General features: G+C 38.0%; 1 protein-coding gene across 1 annotated transcript in view; it reads right to left on the bottom strand.

The window, feature by feature from the left end:
- The window catches only part of LOC145983700 (RNA-binding protein 47-like), a 122,141-nt gene extending 103,697 nt beyond the window's left edge, over window positions 1–18,444 (bottom strand). The window contains exon 1 of the mRNA XM_083116755.1: window positions 17,799–18,444. Within this exon, the coding sequence (XP_082972881.1) occupies window positions 17,799–18,416 (618 nt within the window). The 5' untranslated portion in view covers window positions 18,417–18,444. The remainder of the gene's footprint in view (window positions 1–17,798) is intronic.
- Between the last annotated feature and the right edge of the window lie 7,242 nt (window positions 18,445–25,686).

A 25,686-nucleotide genomic window follows, 5' to 3' on the forward strand; every position in this document is an offset into this window, starting at 1 on the left:
TCAAATTTGATCTTTTATCGAAAAGCTTGCGCACCTCATGCACCGAACGATGAGTTGCTATTTCATTATTCTTTCTTGCGAGATATTATTGATGTGCGCTAAAATGCACACTTTCAATACCAACAATAAGCTACTGGCGGATTAACTTTTTTCTCGGAGGGGAATGTCTTTACTACGCCAAATTCCCGAGCTAAGAAAATATATATTTCTCCTGTCCTGCTCGTCTAATGCTCCTCTCAGTGCCGTTATATTTCGCCCCCTCTTCATCTTTAAGCGGCCGTAGCATGAGCCTATGACTACGTGTGTCGTAAAAAGTCATAAATGTTTGTCCAACTGTGCAAATTATTTATCAGTATCTGCGAAACTAAAAATAAGGCCCTTGGGAATATGATCAGATCCTGAATATGATTCGGCGCCCGGGGCCACAAGCGTAGTCAGGCTCGGGTCTCTCCCGAATTTTTGGTAAGTTATCTAGAAATACTGATCGACGCATTGAGTATATTTGCACAAGTGTTTGCGACACATACAGTGCAGATCATGACAATTTTCATTTAAAAGAAACCAACAATTGCAAAAACATCACAATGGGAGCAACATGCTAATGTCATGCAAGATCTTGTTTAGTGCAACAAACAATTTTTGACCAAATATTTTCGGTGTCCTGTAACTCTTACAATCACCACTTTGAGATATTATTCTCCACCTTATCGATTACAGGTGAGGTGAAGAACGTCTAACCACAGATGAAGTGGTCTAACGTTGAAAACGATGTTTTTCATAGCCAAGATGAATGCCATTGTAAGGAGCATAATTTTGAATGATAAAAACATACAATTGAAACTGAAACTAGCCCTATATGCAATTGTGTTAATGGTTAGTTCAAAACTAATATATGGGCCTTCCCGATGACGCAGAGGTAGCGTCGTTGCCTTGTGATCAAGGGGTCCCGGGTTCGATACCCGGTGGTGGCACACAGTGGTTTGGATCCCACTTTAAACTGTAGGTCCAGTCCCGATTAGCCTTACTGTGTATAAAGTGGACTTAAAACACCAAATCAATCAATCAATCAAAACTAATATATTTTTTATATATATGTACATATGAATATAAAGTGTGGGGCGTTACCCGCACACCCTCTATCGCCTTCATGGCGTGGTGCTAAGCACAGGGGAGCACTTTACCTTTTTTACCTTTATATATATATATATAGTGACAGGTAAATTGCATGGGATTATTTTAGTACTTCCCCCTCAACAGTTTTATCAAACATTGGTTTTTAGTCCGGAGTTGCCCCCCTTTCCTATGTCCCCGACATGGGACAGTTAGACAGAAACCTGTAACTTTGACACGACGTCATCACGCAAATTCCCTCGGTATCTGCGTCAAAGATCAACATGGAACGAAGCGGAGTTTTATTGTTTCGGCCAGGGGGTGGAATGGAATGACAGAATACTGTCCATTTTTCTTGTGTGATATAAATATCTCTATCATCAGAAGTAGTATGGAGTGTGTAGTAAGGGATGATTTCAGTAGCAGTCAATTGACACTTCAAGCGATATTTTAAAAGATATAGAAAAAATGTAATATTTGTATGATGTTTCTAAAATACAGTGCGTCCATTTCGATCTTCAGCCGAGAGATCGGGAGAAGCGTGGCGGGCGGCGCTGGCGGAGTTGCCGACATTTTCGGCCTGTAATACCCGCTTATTTTTATGGACATATCCAGACATTTATATAAATATTGCAAAACGAGCACTAACCTGTATTATAATTCATCGTCTGTAATTCATCCAAGTTCTGCCCTTATATACACAAAAAATACGCTTTAGAAACGATGTTAAGAGCCACAGATAATAAACATTTTAATCATAGTTTTGACCAGTAACGTCCTGCTTAAGTTTATATCCTTGAAAGAGTTTTGTGTCGATGGGGATCGTTTGGAGGTTTCGAATGTGCAACACTGTATCAAGATTACGCTGCAGACGAAACCGTTAAAAGTCAATGGTTTTCGTGAGCTTGCTTGCAATCCGAAATCTCCGAGCTCGAGTTTCTTGTCCTTCGCGACTAGATAAAGACAGAGCTGTGAATATAGTGGCGAGCAGATGTAAACCAAGAGCGTGTTAATTTCGTACTGTGCGCAAGTGTTATTCTTGGTTACTTGCCGTTACTTGTTTGTGTTATTGCAGTGTGTATGTGTGTTGTGTCAGTGAGACGATTGGAATGCCAGCCGCATGGTTCACGTTGCGAGGGGAAGGGGGGTTGATAAGTTCTCGGCCCGACCCAGAAGGACTTTAGCTACAGGCACGAAAGTTTCAAGCTATTCAACGTATTCTCCCCGAAGATCTACACACTTAGCACTTTGTTGCTCCAACTTCTCTAACCCTCCAAAAAAAAAAAAATTAAAAAAATGATTTCTCCTGGTCTGCAAAAAACTGTTCAGCAGCTGATATAACCTCGTTATCACTTCTAAATTTCTGTTCTTTCAGAACTTTTTTCAGTCTAGGGAAGAGATAATAATCATAGGGCGCAAGAACTGGTGAGTAAGGTGGGTGGTCAATGCACTGAAACCCTAGGTCCTTCAGAAAATCAATTGTTCTTCCAAAGCCTTGTGAACGGGAGCATTGTCCTGCAGAAACAACACACTTATTCTCAATTTTCCCCGGCGCTTTTCTTTAATAGCGTCCTTTAACTTAGCCAGAAGACTGCAGTAATCCTCTGATGTTATGGTTTGTCCCTTTGGAAGGTAGTCTGATAACAAAACACCATCCTTATTCCAGAATATTGAGGCAAGCAGACCTGCGGACCTCTGTGCTTTGAATTTCTTTGGCCTGGGAGATAGATCCTGAGTGGCGCCACTCGCATGATTGCTGTTTGGTTTTAGGATCAAAGTAGTGGAACCAACTTTCATTCTGGGTAACAAGCCGATTCAAAAAATCGTCCTTAGAGTTCGCAAAATACCGCAAAATTACCTGAGAAGATGCCACACGTTTGCGTTTCTCATCGGCGTTCAAACGTTTGGGCACCCATTTCGCGGAAAGCTTGTGCATGTCCAACTGATCATGGATTATTGACCAGACACGTTCTTTGGATATGTGCAAGGTCTTAGCTATCGCTTGAAGACAAATTCGTTTGTTACTCAAAATCAGGTCATGAACCTCATCCACTTTTTCCAGAGTTGACACTGACCTCCCACACCTTTCACCATCTTCTGTGGATAAATCACCACGCTTAAAGTTTGAGCACCATTTCTTCACAGTGGAGTGTGAAGGGCAATGTACACCCAATGTGTCTAGCATGCAACCATGGATTTCCTTCGGCGACTTCTGTTACAGGAAAAAGAACTTCATGACACCTCGCAACTCCTCCTTTGTAAATTCCACATTTGGCTGCACCATGCTACAATCAATGGCCTGTAAAGGATAAACCGTTAGTGATACGATCATCCCAGCTGGCACTTAAACTTCCAAAAGATCAATGGTTCAAATGCAATGCATGATTTCAGGATGACATGTGCGGAAGGGGGTCAGGGCGAGAACTTATCAGCCCCCACCCCCTCCCTCGTAGAACAAAGAATTTTTATGTATGACACTTACGTGAAAACAGACTCGTGTCGAGACGGATTCTCTCGGAAGCAAAATTCGATTAAATTGGTTCAGCGTTAGAACGTTCTCCAAATAAACCTCTACGCCGTTTCATAGGAGATGGGCGTGTTAAAATCATCAGCACATACAGCCACTACGCTACTAAAATTAAAACCGTACAGAGTTTCTATAGTGCAAGAATTACTGCCCCCTGACAACGTAAGTAGAGTAAGTTTCTGTAATTGGGTTTTGCAGAATATTGTAGATGGTATTGTTGATCCACAGTTAACATTTTTTTCAGATGAGGCATGGTTTCACTTGGTCATGTTTGTTCACAGAACAATAAATACTGGAGCACTGAAAATCTCTGAATAATACACGAAGTTCAGTTACATGATGCAAAAATTGGTGTGTGATGTGCTGTAAGTGCAAAAAGAATAATAGGGCCTATATTTTTTGAAGACACAATAAATTCAGAGAGGTACCGCACACAAATACTCGCGCCGTTTTTTCAGTTGTTATCAGATAATGAGAGACAATATGGGCATTTTCAACAAGATTCGGCCACAGCCCATACCGCAGCTGATTCTTTGGACGCTATAAGGGAGGTGTTTAATGACAGAAAAATTTCTAGAGGTTTATGGCCTTCACGTTCGCCTGATCTTACCGTATGTGACTTTTATTTGTGGGGAACCTGCAAAAAATAGAGTCTACCGAAATAACCCTCATAGCATCGACGAACTAAAAGACAATATAAGGGTAGAACTTGGAAGAATTACGGAAGAACTTTTTCGTGTGTATCAAAATTTTATCAAACGATGCCAGGAATGTGTGAATGTAGGTGGACATGACTTTGAACAACTCTTATAACACAGGTTAGTGCTCGTTTTGCAATATTTATATAAATGTCTGCATATGTCCATAAAAATAAACTGGCATTACAGGCCGCAAATGTCGGCATCTCCGTCAGCGCCTCCCGCCACGCTTCTCCCGATCTCTCGGCTGAAGATCGAAATGGACGCACTGTATATATATAACTTAATTACCCCCTACTACCCCTTCATCACACACATAATTTACCTTCATTTAAAACTGTTAAACTTTTGAAAAATGGACTTGGTTGACAAAGTCCCCCCTGATAACCCGTGAGCCCCCCCTGGAGATCAATTCTAGCTACTGGCTTGGCGGTCGCTCCCTCTGCTCCCTATATTCCGCGCTTGTATGTGTCTTAAAATAGCACACTGTTATTGTATTGTTATTGTTATTGTTATGGCCGCGGTGACTCAGTCGGTAACGCGTCTGACTACCATGCTCAAGGTCCCGGGTTCGATCCCCGGCCGGTTCAAATCCGGGAACTTTTCTAACGTTGGAAGCGTCGAATAACATGGGGAAACCCTGGGGGGGTAAAGGCGGTCAGAGGCGTGATGCTGATCACATCACCCCCACTCACGACCGGATCAAGAAAGTGTGGGGCGTTACCCCCCCCCCCTATACGGCTTCATGGCGTAGTGCTAAGCACAGGGGAGCACTTTACCTTTTGATTGTATTTCATCCAACTGTGCAAATTATTTATCAATATGTGAGCAAGATAAAATAAGGTCCTCAGAGGAAGTCGCCCACAATGCTCCCTCAAGGACTTCAAGAAGGGCGTTTGCCGCCTCCACCCCTCCCTTTAATCCACCCTTTATAAAGTATAAGCACTTAGAAAATAATGAAATTTCAAAATTTCAACCCCTCCAGAAATGTTACATGGAGATTCGGTTTTGAAGAAAAGTATATACTTTAAGCGAAGCACTTTATGCTATGTCATTGCTAATGAATGTGCTTCGTATAGTTAATGTTGCACAAATCGTGGCTGATTGGTGATTTCCACTCCGGTAGCACCAATGAGTTGATGTAGTTGTTGAAACCCCTGATGTTGATACGTGTTTCATTTATGGTTGCTGTACAGTGCCACTCACTTATATTACTGTCGCCAAAAAGTATTTCCAAATGTAGTCGGATCGTTGGTATAAAATTGATGAAGCAGTAATAATAATAATAATAATAATAATAATAATAATAATAATATAATCTTCAACAATTTTAATTAGAGACTAATTATTAATATTAAATATTACGATATTACTATTAGTAGTTGCATTCTTGTTATCTAGATTCACTTTTCTGCCAATTTTCGATAATTGCGACGATGAGGATGAGTGATGATGAGATGAAATTGATGAAGGGACGCCCACAAATAACGCCCATGCCCAGGCAGTAACTCGAACCCGAAAACTTATGTTGTAAGATTGAAAGTCGACCACTTAATGCGCTGGCTATTACTATTAGTAGTATCATATCATTGGACAATGCAAGATGAGGGCAAATCCAACCACTCATTTTTAAAACCGCGAAAGAAATGTACATATTTTCATGAAACTTGACAGATATAAAGAGGAGAGACTGAATAGAATTCTGAATTATGTCCTGACAGCTTTACACCTCCAAAGGCCTATTTCCTTAACCTCAACTGTGCACAGGATTTTTGAAACAGCACTAAACCTGCTTAAGGCCCGCTTTGACTTTATGATATATTTGTTGTCATTTTCTTTTTTTTACTTACTTACTTACTTGCTTACTTTAGTTAACCAAGGGTGGGAAGCGGCTGTAAAGCAGAGATATTGATCGGCTTATAACTCTGTCCCGGGTATCTCTGGAGCAAGCAAACGAAAAGAAGTGTCTGCGCAAGTAGTGACGCGAGACGGCTCCACCAATGAACACGTGAGAGGGGAAAGCAGTTGCAGTTACCAGCCTTCCCAGCAGCGTGTGTTGTTTCGCCCTGTCCACTCGATTCTCCCACCCTTCTCTGCCGCTATGCGCTGCCTTGCTCCGGAGATATCCGGACAGAGTTAATTTACCTGAATGTGTGTGTATCTTTTGACAGAGTGGATCACGCCTTCTTACTCATAAAATTGAAGTTGAGAGACTGTTTTCATGATAAAACGTTACAAGGTTTAATAGCTTCCTTAAAGATAGGGCCACCTAACTAAAGTAAGCCACGCCCTTTCCTCTTCCAAGAATGAGTGGATTTCCACCAAGCTCTATTATAGGTTCAACATGCTTCACTATGTTCCTTGCTGATTTAACTTCTTGATAAGCGAAGATGTCTCAATTACTTTCTTTTGAAGATGAACCATAAGAAAATTTAAAAATCTAAGAGAGAAAAATAATATATGTATCGTGGTGCGTGCAATACTGTAACAATAAGCTTGAACTGGATATTTTTTTAAAAAAAGAATGCAATTCTTCTTCACATTGACTTGAAATTGGCACTGTCGAATTTAATAGTACAGTATCGATTGATTGATTAATTAGTTTCCCTAATTTTACTTCGCTTTTCTGCCACTTTTTAGGTGATGATATGATGAAATTGTCGATGGGACACTTTCAAAGAACACCAATGCCAAGGCCGTGATTCGAATCCTCTGATAAACACTATTTTTTTAAGGAATACTCCTAAACGGTAGTATCCCCCGTTATTAATTATTTCTCAATTTTCTCATTTTGGCAATTTTTAATAAATTCTCTCTTTTTTCATTGCGGACAAACACAAACATCTATGTCCTAACCGGGATTCGAACCCGAGATTCCTGGCCTCGTAGTGCGCTGTACTAACCATTCCGCCACGGAGGCCGGTTTGATAATACAATACAGTCATTCTATTAGGTGACGAGCTTGAATGCATAGGAATGGTAATAGATCAACAGTTGAATATTAATGCATACATTGTGAATTTATTCGCAAAATTAAACCTACCACACATGTATTTTGCCAAATCCGTTTATTTCTTGACGAAAAATTTATTCAGTTCTATGATTTAAATTTCATACGATTATGTTTGTAATGCGCTTAGTCTTCTCGTGGATGCGAACGTCACATATTTGAAGAAACAGGAAACTATTCAGATCGTAAATGATCATTGTTATTAGTTCCCAGAGTCTCTACAAAATATACACAGTGCCAACAATACATTCCAGAATTTATTATATTTTTTTGCTAAACGTTTTACAGACATTGTAAATTCGATGTAAATTAATATTTAGGAAAAATTAAGTACTCGAACGAGAATTATTGAAAATAACTCAAACCTAGTGAGAGCTGGTACGGCCTAATAACATGTGTTATCTACCTGTTAGAACATGGAATCTCCTTCCTGGTAATACATTAAAATATATTATATTCAATCCTCCTGCCTATTTCTTACATTTCCTTATTTGAATTAGGTGTTGCCTATTTTTGTTTGTGTTGACTTCAACCATGTCAACTCCCACTATTTCCCTCTTCCAACTCTCTGCATGGTATTCGATTTGATATATACCTACATATATGGGTCATTTTTGTAAACATTTACAAAGAATATTGTAACTCTGTCAGTTTCTTTTAAATATTACATTTTATACTATTGTAATTACATAAGGCATAAAAGTATTTTCATAGCATTTAGATGTGATGACATTAAGTTTAATGTACCAATAGATCTGATCGAATAAATAACGTTAGTCACCAACGCACGATTTGTTTGACAAACTCTTCAGGAGTTCCATTGGTATGTTGTCCCATTCTTCCTTCAAGACAATTGTAAGGCCCTTAAGAACCCCGGGTGGTGGTTTCCTCTGCGCAACACGTCTTCTGAGAACGCCCCAATGTGATTCAGGTCTAGCGAAAACGAAGGCCATTCCATTCGTTCGATTTTCCACTCTTCCGTGTCTTAGCAACGCGGGCGTTCTGTGGGTACGGGCGTTGTCGTCCATGAAAACAAAGTCAGGACCAATTCCTCCACGAAAAAGGCGAACCTATCTATTTCAAATCTTCGTACAATACATTTCTCCGTTACTAACCCTGCTGAGAAGATATACAGTGGTGTGCTTGAACTAACCAACTAACTAACTAACTAACTAACTAACTAACTAACTAACTAACTAACCACTTCATGACTCTAGGACCATAGTACCGTCACATTAACGGGTGTTTTGTGGATGTTCACGTGTCCCCCGTTCTCTGCACGTCAGATGGTGTCCAGAATAGCTCGTCACATTGAGCCGGGATTCATCTGAGAACATCACCTTGGACCTGCCCCATTGGACCCAATCGGCAGTGGTGGTGGGTGGGAGACAATGGAACACAGCCTATCGGAGCATGTAATTCGACACTATGCAGTCGTCGTGGACTGTGTTCTGGGGGATACGTGGCTTGCAAAATTTGAGGCAATGTGCGCAGTCGTAGCCCATCTATTGGTTTTTCGCCAATTGGGCTACATAGTGATCCTCTCGGGCTGTGTACTCTTTCCCCAACCTCCACCATGCATAAGCATTAGATGCAGCGGCTGCCCTCTCATGATCATTATTTATTGATTGAATTAGGTTATTTACGTCGCTTTTTGTCAATTTTGGGTAATCGCGACGATGTGGATGAGATATGAAATTGATGAAAAGACATGCCCAGGACAGGATTCGAACCCAGGATCCCTGGCGTCGTAGCGCGCTGTGATAATCACTCCGGCATGGAGATCGGCACGATCATAATCACCCAGATGAAACCCTTCAGCCATCCTCCAACAGGAACACTTTACATCGTGTTCGACTATCTACCTCGGTTACGGCATACAGACTTACTTCGGCTGGGTTTTCCAGCCACGTGAACTCAGACAACACTACTCCGATAGTAAATAGTGCCCTCTACTGGTAGATTTATGCAGCTACACAAAGCCTCTGAGAAGAGTCCCACGCACAACTCTTTCCTAGCAATTGTCAAGCAGTGTATAATTTCAATGTGAGCAATTTGTTTAACCTTTCAAACTATTTGATGCTTGATGCCAAGTCCGTCACACTGCCTCTATGCAGAAATGTAAAAACAAAAATAGTTGTTTCACATGTGATCCCACTACAAGTAATACATAAATACTAACAATAATTGAACTATAAGTCTTTGTTACACCCCAATTCAAAGCAAGCGCCTGTTCTTTTGTTCACCGAAATTTGTTTGTATAAGGCAATGGGGCTTGTTTACACAAAAAACTGACAAGAATTACGTAATTGCTGACTTGAGCGGAAGTCCTTCCAATTTTTCCATTTCCAAATGTGTATCTTATCAGCTTAGTGTATTTACTTACCACGCCTTTACTAAATCTCCTTCGATTAGATGAAAGCGAATGGAATGCCTTAGTTAGCACGCTACTTCTATTCCATAAATCAATTCCTTGCACACTACATTGTATTGCTCTTACGGAATCATAATTGCTTATTTTCGTCTCGCCATGTTAGGTCACCTCGCACAAATGTTCTTAGGACACACACTTTTGTCGGAACTCAAGTGGAAATTGCATTCAATTAAAGATATCGCTAACATTTAAGTTTTCATATAATAGCGTGCCTAGCCGATAGCGTAGTGGTAGCGATGTCCCCTTGTAATTAAGATGTCCGGGGGTTCAATATCCAGTGGCGGCACATAGTGGTTCGGGTCCTACTTTAAACTGTGTGTCCAATCTCGATTAGCCTATCAATTCAAAACAAAAACTTGAACTCCATATGATTATATTTTAGACTCGATTTCTTGTAGAACAGAAGTTCAGAGATTGTGATCACTTGTAAGCCTACATGAGCAGCCTGTATAAATTAATGAATACATCAGAATTTAATGTCAAACTAAGCTAATTGTATACAAAAATAATTATTCCAATTTGAAAGCATTAACTACTAGTGTTGCTAAAGTTCCAGTATGCCTTTAAAACTTTGCTTCGATTAAGTATACATCGGAATTCTGGAATTTGTTGATGTTATTGATGCTAGTTTAGCACCAATAAACTATGGTTTAAAATGGGATCCGAAGCACTGTTCAATGTGCATCCACAGGTGATCGAGATGGGAACCCCTCAATTACAAGAAGACAGCGTTACCACTACCCTATCAATATATATATATGTCTGCGATAATAAGCATATGCTAACAGGCTAACTGACATATGTGGGTCCTCTCCGAAATGCTGATCTAATTTACTTATTCTCAAATGGATACCAATAGGAAAATATTAACCCAGCTGTCGTAAACTTCTAGAGTGTAAATTTTCTAATGTGTTGAATCCAGTAAGATAGTTTCAATTGCTCAGCCCATGGGCGTAACTTTGGAGGGGCAAAATCGAACTTGGGACTGAACTTTGGGGGCGGGGACAGAATCATACTTGGAGCTTAACTTGTGAGGGGGGCAGGTTCAAACTTGGGAATTAACTTTCGGGGTCAGGATCAAACTTGGGACTTAACTTTCGGGGGTAGAATCAAACTTGGGACTTAACATGGGGGCAGAATCAATCTTGAGACTTAACGTTCGGGGGCAGAATCAAACTTGAGTCTTCGGGATGCAGGATCGACAAATTTTCCATCCCGTAAAAAGTGCAGAACTATTTTGCTAGTTCGTAATTTCCATTTGCGCAATCATAAAGATACTCTTCAATACTTTGCAACTCAGGTCCCAGGAGGTTAACAAAAGTTTTCTTAATTTTTAAATTTAGTAACCTGAAAATTTGGGAGGCCGCCCCTTCCTATGGCTCAGCCAGTCTGTCTCTAATTGCCGAACATTAAACAATCAAAGAATAGTTTATGTGTTGTATTTAAAATGTAAATTCCCAACAAATATTTTCAGAGGGGCCCATGCCTTTTCATATTCAAATGAGAACTAAGATAAGTTACCCACATGTCCACACCTGTTATGTGTTACACGTTTATTTCGTTATTTAACTATACTGTGATAAGGTACTCAATTTTTCTCTTAACTGCTAAACTCTTCAAAGGGATCAAATACTCATTAGTGGGTTTGTGCAATCAAACCCTTTGCCCAAAGGATCAGTACTCCCCGTAGTAAGCCGGGTATTCCACATCCTTCTTCTGTTGCACATATGTGAGTTACATGTCACCAATATTTTGGGAGGTTTTCTTCCGTTTTGTGAACATTTCTGCAGTCAATTTCTTTCTTCCAGTGTGTTATGTTGATTATGATTTTTTTAGGGAATAAAGTATTGTTTCATTAAAAAGTAAAAGACATATGGGTTCAGTGGTATATCAAAAAGAAATTGATTGATTGATTTGTTTTATTTTACTTCGCGGTTTGTGCCTCTTGGCTAATTCTCATTAATAATAATGAGGTCCCATTAACATTAAAAGTAAACTTCTTCTCCGTGTGGTGACAATGTTTTGAGGGTCAAGTCCCTACAACCAACTATTCATTAAGTGACACGTTATCAGTGAATCGAGTTTCATTACCACTCTGTTAAGGCCCGTACCCAGGATTTTTTTTTATGGAAAATACGGAACAAAGAGAAGATCCAAATGCTGTTGTATTGATTGAATTAGCTTATTTTTTCGTCGCTTTTCTTTCACTGTTTGGTCAATCGCAGCGATGAGAATAAGTGATAATATGATGAAATTGGTGAAGCGAAACTCACAAAGAACATCCATGTCCATCCTGGGTTTCGAAATTGGGACCAATAGAGTCGCAGAGCGCATTGCTAACCAATCCGCCACTGTGGTCGCCAGAAAACTATTGGAGTATTAGATGAGACCACCAATGCTATGGTCGTATTGCAGCTAAAGCAATACTGTCGAGTTGCAATACTATGGTATAAAGTAACAGAAAAGAATCAACTGATCGATAGATACCCCTCTCCCCCAGACCTGTCAATCAGCAACACACAGTCGCTTACAGACAAAGGTTGTCACACGGCATGCAGCTTGGTGCTTATTATTTACATTCAGCTTTCAGAAGTATTCAAAGACACTGGCACAGGCAAGTATTTCTTCGGGAGGGACTGGAATTGTAAATGTACATACTTGTTTCTACGGGGGACGGTATACACAAGATATTTCATATTTTTAGAACGTTCCACTCCGAAAAATGGCAAACGGAGGCATTTTAAGAGGGAGGGGGTTGCACATATGAAATACATAACTGCCAAGCTCTGCAGGGTTATATATTTGTTAAGGAATCTAAACAGTCATGTACCTGAAGATTACGTAAGATCAGCTTACTTCACTTTCTTTGAAAGCATTATTTCATATGGAATTTTACTTTGGGGGAACTGCAGTTATGTACAAGAAATTTTAATACTGCAGAAAAAAGCCGTGAGAATAATTATCAACTCACACAAATTAGTTCATTGTAAGCCACTGTTCATTAAGTTAAAATTTATGACTGTGATATATCTATATATTTACACTGTGCTGTTGTATGTAAAGAAAAATTTGCCACAGCTACAAAGTAGACAAGATGTACATTCCCATGCTACAAGAAACAGCAGGCGTGTAAATATACCCTATCATATACTCTCAAAATCCCTGAATAGTTATGAAGCTCAAGGATTAAGACTATTTAATAAGCTACTTCTTGATGTGACAAATATGCCTATGAATGTATTTAAACATAAACTGTATGCCAGGTTAGTTGCTACACCATTGTACTCAACTCAATAATTTCTTGAAATTAAATATATTGTATTTTAGTGCAACTTAAACATAAAAATTAAGAATTAACTTATCCCGATTAAATCGGGACGTCTGGTAGCCTTGGATCAATAGCTACAAAACTAAAATTATTCAATGTTGCAGACTGCAGACTTCTAGAGCCTGTTTCTATAACAAACCCATTCATTTATAGAAGGATGAAATCGAAATTCTTGAAAATCTAAAAACAAAACAAAAAAAGTTAGTGTTATTTTCGTAGGTTTTTTTATGGGATCACATATTTCAAACTTCGGGCTGTGGCCCCTCCCCTGGTTACGGGCCTGGCTGGCTCTTTTCTGTATTATAGATTCCAATTGACCTTGTGATGGTGGGTCAACATTGACATTCTAAAGACCCCATTGAACACCCTGCACTGAAACTGCTTATACAATTGGTTGCTATTAGTATAGTAAGAAAATGCAAGAGAATCTTGGGCTGGCGCAGCCAAGGGGATGGTTTTTGTAGATGAAACCCCACCCACCTCAAAGTTCAAGACAGTATTTTTTGTATGTGTATGCTTATGCAAAATCTTTTTAAAAAATGTATCAAGCACAAAGTACAAAAGATCATGAACTAGATATTTGACCGCATAAAACCTCCCCCTTTCTTCAAGAAACAATCCTGGCTGCACCACTACGTTAAGGTCAAATATTATTTTTAAAATTTCCCCTTCCAGTTATTTATCACAGATTCATTCTGATCTAATGTCCAAAAGCTACTATTCTGATATAACAAAAAATGGAAAAGCAGTGTATTTTGGGTAAAAGTTAATTTCTTGTACAATTGGGGGGGGGGGGAGGACTAGCTTACGATTGTACATCCGTCCACCCCTCTTGCATCATCAATCGTATATACGGTATAGTATTCTCGTTAATTTTTCACTAAGAGGCCACCAATATTTTACTTGCGGGGGAGCCACAGAAAACTGATTTAATAAATTACACACAGCAACATATTCTAGCAAATATAACAAATGGAAAAAATATGGTATTCTTGTACATTGTAAACTGCTCACTAGGGCTTGGAAGTTGATGACCTTAAAAATATCTAAAAATAGTAAAAAAAACAGAAACTAAAAGTAATTTTCGCTCTTAAAATGAGAGCTTGGTTTTTCATAAATTACAACAGAGTAGTTGAATAATTATACAAAACCTGGTGTTTGGTGTTATATATTACTGCAGCAAACAGAAAGAAAGCAATTAAGTGCTAATGTAGTTTTCTTTATTTTTACTTCAAGGTTTTTCTGTATAAGTCATTCACCTCCTTTCAGAGTGGGCCTTGCACCATACAGTTGTGTTTCGCGTACATCAGATATATATATATATATATATATATATATATATATATATATATATATATATATAGGGTGACCAGACGTCCTCTTTTATCCGGACATGTCCTCCTTTTTAGGTGTCTGTCCGGCGTCCGGGCGGATTTTTTAAAAATCTGTAAATGTCCTCCTCTTTTAGAACGAGTATAGCATCGACCGTAGCAAATGTTCTGCATAGAGAATGATTCCACACATAATGATATTCATATCACTTGGGCCACGTTAAATATTAGAGCAATGCTCACCTAACATCTGGGAGGTCAACATGATCACTTTTCCAACCGAGTCATTAGTAGGGGTGTGCGGGATCCAGAAAAGTCGGTAAAAAAATTCCAAATCCCGATCCCGATCCCGACTTCGCGAAATTATTTCCAGACATTTCGGGATCCCGAGCAGTTAAGAACTTTCAAATGGTCGTTTTAAAAAGTGGTTAATTCTTGATGTTTTCTGCTTTGTAAGTGTCTTGACACTTCTCGGAAATTGTTAGCTTTTATTTCAGAAATAGAAAAAAGGGGGAAATGACGTAAAATTCACGATTTCCACAGAGTCGGTAATTTTTATCATTGCCCGTTTCTGAAAATTTCCCGTCCCGAACATCGGGATTTAACAAAAATTCCCCGTCCTGACCAAAAAAATTTCTGTCCCGCACAACCCTAGTCATTAGTATGTATTATTCTAACTCGTTGCTTTACAATCTGAGACTTATGAAACACATGTAATTTGAGCAGTTCCTTTTTGATTGACTAATATGGTTTATTTTAATTCGCTTTTCTGCCACTTTTGGCTAATCGCAAATATGAGGATGAAGGATGATATGATGATTTTGATGAAGAAACACTCACAAAGAACACCCATGCCCAGGCTGGGATTCGAACCCGGGATCTCTGGCGTTGTGTGCTAACCACTCTGCCACAGAGGTCGGCCAGTTCATTTTCGAGTCATGCATACGCGATATAGAAACGCGTAGTGAGAATTTTGATTATTAAGTCATATTTACTTTTATGAAATAACGAAGCGAAAGTGTAAATTCATCAATGATCTTCCAATAAAATATCCAGCTCTTAAAGGATGGAAGAAATGAATATGAGGATGAGGTACAGTATAAGGTGACTGTTACTTTCCCCTGCTGTTGAAAGAATGCTAGAATTGTTCGTGGCATTAAAATCATATTTTTTGACCCAATCTAAACTACTAAAAATTTAAATTCTGTTTTTGGAAATAAGTTAATGTGAAGCTTACATTTGCATTCACTTATGGTGATATTGCATTCTAATATCCAAGAATTGTAAAAAGAGTAAAATTCTGTGTTTCAAACTATATATATTCTTAGTTATGATTGTCATGTGTTAAATAATAGATTATGATGAGATTGCTTTCGTTGCTTAAAGGTAAAAGGAAATTATTTAAAAAAATCATCAGAATTATAGGTGAGCAAAGTCTTGGCAGGTTTTTTTTTATATAAAGATTAAATTATGATTAATGGTAAATGAGTTGCCATTTTTTGCTGTGTCCTCTTTTTTATGACTTTGTCCTCCTTTTTCACCATGCTCTGTCCTCTTTTTTTACATGTATGTGTCTGGTCACCCTATATATATATATATATATATATATATATATATATATATATTGTGACTAAAGCCACAGATTAAATGAATTATAGTTGCCAGCAAGGGAACCTGAAAGTAGGCTTCACACAAACTATTTTAAGTGCTGGAGGGAAAATAAATGTACCACAATTATTCATTGCCAAACATTTCAGTTTAAAATAATATTGTGCATTTCTATTGACCGTATTATCGATTAATGGCGAACTTGCTAAAAATACCGAGAAATTTAAATACATAAATTATGCTAGCAAATGCATTTAAAATTCACGAAATAACAGAGGGGGAGAAAACAAATCTCAAAAATGAATACATGCAATAAAGACGGCAGAAAATACTGAAAAACGACGAAATAGTTTAAAAAAAGGCAAAAAAAAAACTGTAAAATGAAAGCGATATTTTCTGGTTCTAACTTATGGGAAAATGTTTGCATTGTTTTCAAGGCCCAGGAAAAAAGATGATTTTTCTTCAACTTCCGAACCCTAGAAGGAAATTTGCATTTTTTACTTAGAGACTGTTTGTTCGAATCTAAGTCTATAGTATTTCATTTTGTTGGTGAGTAGAGAAAATCGATACGCCAGACCCTTTGATAAACTTCTGATTGGATTCTAAATATTTTTTCAACCGCTTGATCAATAAATAACGAACATTTTTATTATACTCTTAGTATAAAAGATAAATTGTGAAAGGCGCTAGTTTCTTCTTTAAATCTGACACTTCTTTATAGTCTAAAACGCTAAAAGGGAAATTAACTTCAATATTTGAGAATGCTTACAATGATTTGCTTCTAATTCATTAATGCCCATCCTTATATCACGCCGCCAGATTACGTATAGAAAGTTCAGTCAATTTGTAATAAGTAATGCCCAATGGGTTTGGCATTTATTAGGCATCTTAACACAGGAAACATCATTTGAATAATTTATCAATTAGAAAAGCACTTTACAGACGCTTTCTTGCATTTAAATTATAAAAGTGTAGATGTTTACTTCATTAGCGAGCAAATAATGCACACACCCTAGACGTGAGTCACATCCGCGATTGTAAAATAGTCCACGTGGCAGCTGAACATGTCACGTAGCAAACTGCAGTTTTGGTAATTTATCGTAAAAGTAAGTAATACATACAGTACTTAAATTACATAAAGCAATCGTTTATGTTATTGAATTAATTTGCACTGTGAGAAAGGGAAATAATTATAGGGCGCGGTCATAAGCCGCCATACTTCCTTCACCTGGAAATCTATCACGCACAATGTTCTTAATTATCGATTGCAGAATGTAAATTGGCACCAAATTATCATTCCAGGAGTAGCCAGCCCTACATATAGTTACTATATCAAGTTGAGTAACTACAACGTGAATATTTTCCTGTAGTTAATTCCTAATACCGGTTGGTTGTTAAAGAGTTATTTCTTGAAAAGGTACTTTCTTCTGTAGAGGTCAAAGTCATACTCAAGCTATACATATTTTTGGAATGGCACACAAATAATAATAATAATAATAATAATAATGCGAGAAGAGAACATCTCTGTTATAAGGGCCTCTTGGGGTGACACATATTTGGGCGACTACTGAACTACCGTTAATCGCAGGAATGTTTTTGCTTCTGTAAAACGATAATTTGAACAAACACGTGAATACTGCACACCACTTAACGATCTGAAAACCAACATGCTAAATTATCTTTAAAAGAAAGAAGGGGAAAAGAGGATGAATGCAACCAGTACTACTCTAATTTGCACAAAATTAATCTTACCTTAGACATGACTTCATCATCGACTTCTGGTTCGGGTTCAGCCCAGTCGACTGCTATTTCGTGTCCCCATAATTGAATCCTGCCTTGAATCAGCTTCCTACGCGCCATTGCAGCAGAACGATGGCTCTCGTATTCCACAAATGCAAACCCTCTATTCTTATTCTTGTCTTGGACGCTGCTGTAGAGTATAACATCCACAACCCCTTCGGAAATTTTGGACATTTCCTGCATTATGTCGCCTTTCAACTTGGTTTTCGGCAGGCCTCCCACGAACAAACGACAGTTATCGACACTCCTAACCACTCCTAAATATCTTCCCTTCCTAATTTCATAATTGTTTAACTCGAGGACCGCCTTCTTTGCTTCTTTGGGGTTGCTGTACATCACAAAAGCATATCCTCTGTTGCAGCCATTGAAGTCCATCATAAGCCTCATCTCGTAAATAACGCCAGGTTTTTCGAATACCGGAATCAGTTCCTCTTCGTAACAATCTCTGGGTAACTTCCCAACGAATACTTCACTTCCTTTCAGCGGTGGGGGACCCTCCCAATCGGCTGGAGGACCCCCATACTTGCGCTGCCCGTTTTCTTGCACTAAATTGTATTTTGAACGCTCCATGAAACCGACCCTACTTTCCTCCGCTCGCTTGCTATGGCGAGTAAGGTACCTAGCGTTTAGCCGATTACCCGGCCGAGGTAGAAGGATAAGATAAGATAAAAGAACCTTTGGCCTGACAGAGTACATGCCATTTACACATATTGATGTCCGTCAAATGCCGCTTAAAAGTGCTTTTGAAAGGAGGATGAGGGGAATTTCCCCCTCTGGTTAATGCACCTCCCCTATCTGGTAGGGATGGACGATATCGGAAATTTGATATCGCGATATATCGTCAAGAAAATATCGTCACGAAAATATCGTCACAGACGATACGATACGATATATATCGCCAAATATAGTGACGATATATCGATAAAATATCGTGACGATATATCGGCAACACGATATATATCGCCAAATACGATATATTGCCGACACGATAAAATATCGTCACGATATATAGTTTAGTTGATATCGCCTGGACGATATTCTTTCAATATCGCGATATATCGTCTGGACGACATATCGCCCAGCACTACAATCTGGTTACTGGTTGCTATTTTCTTTGCACTTGGGGAAGGACGTATTTAGGGGTAGAGTTCAGGGGGTCCAAACGCCACCGAATGAATTAGCAAGTACATAAATTAAATAATGAAAATGTACTTGTTTGGCATCCGTTGTACAATCGATGCTTATTTGCTTCCTTTGAACTTACTGGAATGCAAGAACTATATTGGGATCATATGACTTTGAAGGACGGTACCAAATAAAATTTATGCGCACAACTACTTATAATATGCATAAAATTCAGTAACTTTACTTTTCGTCAACTGGATCTAACATCCTTTCTTGTTATTCAATAAATAATCAATTCTTTTATCTATTTGACATTAATATCCTTGCTTTGTTTAATACAAATTTTGGTGATCTTCAATACACGTCAAGTTAGATAATGAATAAGTGTTGTTATATCATCTCTATTCCTATACAATCTTTTACCTATTGATGCAATAATAACAATAAATTATTAATAAATGCAATACTTTCTGTGCCAGTGACCATTATTTAGTAATTGCTAAATTAAGAGAAAGACTCTCAGTGTTAAATCATAAGCAACAAAATCTAAAAGTTATAAAATTTGATACAGGAAAGTTTACTGATGAAAGAATTAAGAAAGATTACCAAATTAAACTGTCAAATAGATTTGATATTTTGCAGGATTTAAATGATGATGAAAATATAAATGAAACAGACGTAAATAAGAATTGGGAGCACATACGTAATGCAATAGAATCAGCAGCTAAAGAAAGTATAGGATACCATAAACCGAGAAAAAGTAAGCCATGGTTTGATAATGAATGTCATAATCTAATAGAAATAAGAAATCAGGCTAGACTTAGGTGGTTAAATAACTCTGATGATACAAATCTAAACAATTATAATAGAATAAAGCGAGAAGTTAACCGCACGTTTAGAAGTAAAAAAAGAGATTACTTGAAAAGCAAAATTAACGAAATTGAAACAAACAGCAAAAATAAAAATATCAGAGATTTATATAAAGGTGTAAATGAGTTTAGAAAGGGGTGGCAACCTAAAGTAAACTTGATAAAAGATAAAGACGGTGATTTTCTAGCTGACCCAAGTGATATTCTAAATAGATGGAAGAACTACTTTAATGACCTTTTAAATGTCCATGTAGGAGATAAATCAGAAGTGAATGAAGTACACACAGCAGAACCTTTAGTTCCAGAACCTAACTTGACTGAAGTTAATGATGCTATTAAAAGGCTAAAGAATAACAAAGCACCTGGCATTGATTTAATACCAGCTGAGTTAATTAAATATGGTGGAAATTCATTAATATGTCAAATTCATAAATTAATTTGTTTAATATGGAATAAAGAAGAAATCCCTCAACAGTGGAAAGAATCCATAATTGTTCCTGTGTTTAAAAAAGGTGATAAAATGAACTGCAATAATTACCGTGGAATTTCTCTACTCTCAACAACATATAAAATATTATCTAACATTCTTTTAACAAGACCTACCCCATATGCTAATGAAATTATAGGTGATTATCAATGTGGATTTAAACGTAACAGATCAACTACAGATCAAATTTTTCACATCAGACAGACACTTGAAAAAAAGTGGGAATATAATCAAAATGTCCATCAGCTATTCATTGATTTCAAAAAAGCATATGATTCAGTCAAAAGAGATAAATTATATAATATATTAGTAGAGTTTGGAATACCTAAGAAGCTTGTTAGTATGATAAAAGTATGAACCAGTGAAACAGAAAGTAAAATTCGTGTGGGTATTAATATGTCTGACAAATTTACAATTCATGATGGGTTAAAACAAGGAGATGCATTATCTCCATTGCTCTTTAATTTTGCTTTAGAATATGCTGTTAGGAAGGTAAAAGAAGCTAAAGAAGGACTAAAATTAAATGGTGTGACTCAGTTGTTAGCATATGCAGATGATGTAGACTTAGGGGGGGATGATGTAAATACAATTAAGAATAATGCTAAAATATTTTTCAAAACTGCTATAGAGATAGGTTTGGAAGTTAACAAAGAGAAAACTAAATATATGCTTACAGGCCGAAACCAAGTGTTAGGTAATAATCAAAATCTAATTATTGATAACAACTCGTTTGAACCAGTTTCCAAATTCAAATACTTAGGAGTAATATTAACAAATGAAAATTATATTAAAGAGGAAATAAAAAGTAGGCTTAATTCAGGAAATGCATGTTACTTCTCTCTTCATAAACTTTTGTCTTCTCGTTTAATATCTAAGAAACTAAAAGTTAAAATCTACAAAACCGTAATTTTGCCTGTAGTATTATATGGATGTGAAACTTGGTCCCTTACATTGAAAGAGGAACATAAATTGAGAGTATTTGAAAATAAGATCCTTAGGAAAATCTTTGGACCTAAAAGGGATGAGGAGACAGGTGAGTGGAGAAGGTTACATAATTTAGAACTACATAATTTGTATTCATGTCCAGATATTATTAGAATAATTAAATCAAGAAGACTTAGGTGGGCAGGCCATGTGGCACGAATGGGAGAGGAAAGAGGAGTTTACAGGGTTCTTGTTGGGAAACCTGATGGTAAGAGACCTGTAGGAAGGCCAAGACGAAGATGGAGGGACAACGTTGAGATGGACCTAAAGGAAATCGGTAGGGATGGAAAAGAGTATATAGATCTTGCTCAAGATAGGGAAACATGGAAGGCCTGTGTTGCTGCAGCCATAAACCTTCGGGTTTAAGAAGGCTAGAGAGTTAGTTAGTTAGTTATAAATGCAATACTTTATTAATATTTTAATTTAAACATTGTTATTAATATTATTTCGGGACATAGGTTTGGACCCCCTCCGAAATATATTTCCAGGTACGTGCCTGCTACAATATGTATAATTTATATAATGCCCCGATGAGTTGTGACTAGAAATTCTCCTTGCTGCAATTTTTTTCAAATACCACGCTGCCAAACACTATCACTAATCACAATATATAGAAGAAAGTGACCAAAGTTGGACCCCACACCGTAAGTCGGACCCCCAAGGAAACGCCGCACACTAGCGACGTGCAAGATAACTATTCTGAATGACGTCACTAGCTAGTGACCTCGTCATTTTTCATTTCGTATTTATTTATTTTACTTCGCTTTTTGTGCCACTTTTGGCTAATTTGCGAAGATGGTGATGAGTGATGACATGATGAAATTTATGAGTGGACACTCACAAACATCCATGCCCAGGCCGGGAATCGAACCCGGGACCCCTGGCATAGTAGCGCGATGAGATAACCACTCCGTCACGGGGGGCGGCTCATTTCGTATTGAGTAGCAGCGTGTGGAGCATGGATTTCTCTTTACCTGATGGAGTGAAAATGTTTCAACTGTCAGTAATTTTATCATATTTTGAGTTGATCGATTGAGTTGGTGTTTTAAGTCCACTTTGTGCACAGTAAGACTAATCGGTACTAGACCTACAGTTTAAAGAAGGATTCGAACCACCATGTGCCTCCACCGGTTATCGAACCCGGGGCCACCATCATCATATTTTGACTTCCACATTTGTAAGAGTTTGTGTCTCATTACTAATATATAAAACTAGAAGAGATCTAACAACATCTGCGATTATATAATAGTTTCGTAAAGTAAGTGGCGATGACGACATTTCGAAATAATGGCATTTTCCTAATTCCGACCCCCCCACTTTTCATGGAATATTTTGAGGAAGGCTGAGTATCTTCGTTCACTTATGGGTTACAAATAATGGCAGGAAAAGGCAGAAACAACTATAAAATGTCCTGGTCCCATGAGTCGATGGACAGAACGATATATGCAATGGGAACAAAGAAAGTGAGCAGGAAGAAAGCTGCTAATACGTTTGTTGTCCCTAACACAACGTTTTATACAGTCAGAGTTAATGGAATTCTGAAGAAGCATCCCAGACGGAAATGGGTAGTCCGACTGTTCTTACCCCAGAGCTAAAGCAGAAATTTGTTGAGCATTGTTTAGCGATGGAGGGAACGTTGATTAGTTTAACGCGTCCTGATTCTAGACGCATAGCATATCAATGGAACGAAACAATACTGACCATCCTTTTAAGAGAGAGAGTTTGACCGGACGAAAATGGCTCACCTTGTTCCTGAAGAGACACAGGAAAAGTCTCCCTGCTCGTCTGCAGAACAACTACAGAACATTGTTTCAGAGGTTATCCACTCTACAGGGTGGCTCAAAAAGTCACTTACCACCCCCGGTACAAGGCCACTGCAGCGCGGAACATGCAAATGGTGATGACCAATCGTTGCCAGGCCAAGGGGGAACCACATTGACGCCACCCGCACGGTCGGCGGCCATCTTGATGTCCGCCATCTTGAATTCAACTTCAGAATTTTAAATGGGAAGGGGGTGATGTGATATATCAAATCAGGCTAGAATTTCACGGGAAATGCAATGGTGAAGGTTTTTTCGACGTATCTTTAACCAGTAAAAAGTTATGACTGAATTCTTGTACCAATTTACTACTTTTTAAGGTGTTAGAAAAATGCCTTAAAATTTTTAGCGCATCGGTAATGCATCGAGATCAAAGTGACGTCACTGTGAAGGAATTCTCATTTAATGGAAGCGTCACACCGTCATTGTTCGCGACAACCATTCATAATACGCAGCTCTTCGTGGATGTATCCGATTAAAATCGTGTGCAATGGCATGCGAACTTCTCTCCCTAGACATCACTTTGACCTCGATGCATTACCAATGCGCTAAACAAATTTTAAGGCATTTTTCTAACACCTCGACAAGGAGTAAATTAGTACAAGAATTCAGTCATAACTTTTTACTGGTTAAAGATACGTCGAAAAAACCTTCACTATTGCATTTCCCGTAAAATTAGGCTGATTTGATATATCATATCACCCCCTTCCCATTTAAAATTCTGAGGTTGAATTCAAGATGGCGGACATCAAGATGGCCGCCGACCACGTGGGTAGCGTCAATGTGGTTCTCCCTTGGCCTGATAACGATTGATCATCACCATTTCCATGTTGCGCGCTACAGTGGCCTTGTACCGGGGTGATAAGTGACTTTTTGAGCCACCCTGTACTATGATTTGGTTTGGTTTGATTTGCTGTTTTAAGTCCACCTTGTGCACAGTAAGGCTAATCGGGACTGGATCTACAGTTTATAGTGGGATCCGAACCACTATGTGCCTCCACCGGGTATCGAACCCGGGACCCCCACTCTACTATGAATTTACGTGTAAGTATACAAATACAACTGTGTTTTAAAATATCATCACAATATTACATAACCTCACTTTGTTTTATATTTTCTGCTTTACATTATCATTAAATTGCCATTTATAATACTTGTTTTACAAATATTAGTAGGGGGTCCGAATTTGGAGTACTTTTTCAAAACTATCATTTTTGCAACTTTTTGCTAGAATTGAAAATTCTCTTGGCAGTAGATTCTGACACAAGGGACCTTTCAGCAACTTCAATGAAAAATCATTTTTAACTTTCATATTAAGAAATATATCATTATAAACCAATTGGGGTTCCGACTTTGGTCACTTTCCTCTATATATGCAACTAAATAAAATTGTCTCAACTTGATTCAGAAGTATCATTCAATTTTTGTATTTTGATTATTCAATCATCTACTTTTACGTTAGCCGCGTCGGATGGGTGGGACAATTGATTGATAAGAAAACAACAACTGTGCAGCAAACACAAATATACATTCACGAAATTCGTGTTGAGTTGAGTTTTTGTTTCAAGTCCACTTTATGTACAGTAAGACCAATCGGGGCTGGGCCTACAGTTTTAAAGTGGGATCAGAATCACTACGTGTCTCACGAGATTCGAATTCAGGATCTTCATAACATTTAAGAATTTTATCCCGGTAAGAGTCAGTGTACGAATGACATCTCTTTTTTCAATTTGGGGAAAGGCGAAGTAAGTGACAATGTAATATTTTTGAGTTATTACATCATAAATGAACAGCTTCTGTGGCGGAGTGCTTAGCATTCTACAAAACCAGGGATCATATAGAAACAATTTCATATGTTCGAATGCTGAGAAAGTAGCAATGATACGGGGACAATACGAGACTTGGTCATCTCGTTGTCGTCTCGTGTCCCGAAACATATCGGTTCCATCTTTGAATAAGTCTGATTTTGGTTTTCGCAAATTTTGACACACATTTTTTATATGTACTTGTACACGCTACATTCCAGTTAATTAATGTTTTGATTTTCCAGGCGTTTCTTGTTCTCGGTCTCGATCGACTTATAGCTGGTGGTCTCGTTTCACGTATTACTGGAGTCAACACATTTGAGTATTTTCGTGCCAATGGACACGTAAAACCCAGGGTCGGCGCTGATCATTTTGCCATCCTTGGCGCCGTAGATGCCGCTTTCCTTTGAACTCCTCCTCTCTCTCGTCATTACTCAGCAACAGGAAACTGAAAAATTAATATATTCCTAAGTAAAACACCAAAACCTTAAAATAAATATTGAGACCTGTTACGTTATCGAACAAAGGGATGTCTCGACCGCAGCAAAACCTTAAACAATGCGACACCAAATTACATTTTATATTATTAATCGTATCTTAAATTTAACAAGTATTAGGAAAGAAATGCTTTGAAGACTTGTCCTCATATTTTTGCAGTTGTAGGCCTACTATATATATTGGATTTTTTTAAAAAAATGAAAAATGTAATAAATAGAAATGAGAAAAATAGATCGAAAAGGCTAATTCTTG

This window comes from Lepisma saccharinum, chromosome 2 (assembly GCF_977018435.1).
Source record: "Lepisma saccharinum chromosome 2, izLepSacc3.1, whole genome shotgun sequence".
Lineage (NCBI taxonomy): Eukaryota > Metazoa > Arthropoda > Insecta > Zygentoma > Lepismatidae > Lepisma > Lepisma saccharinum.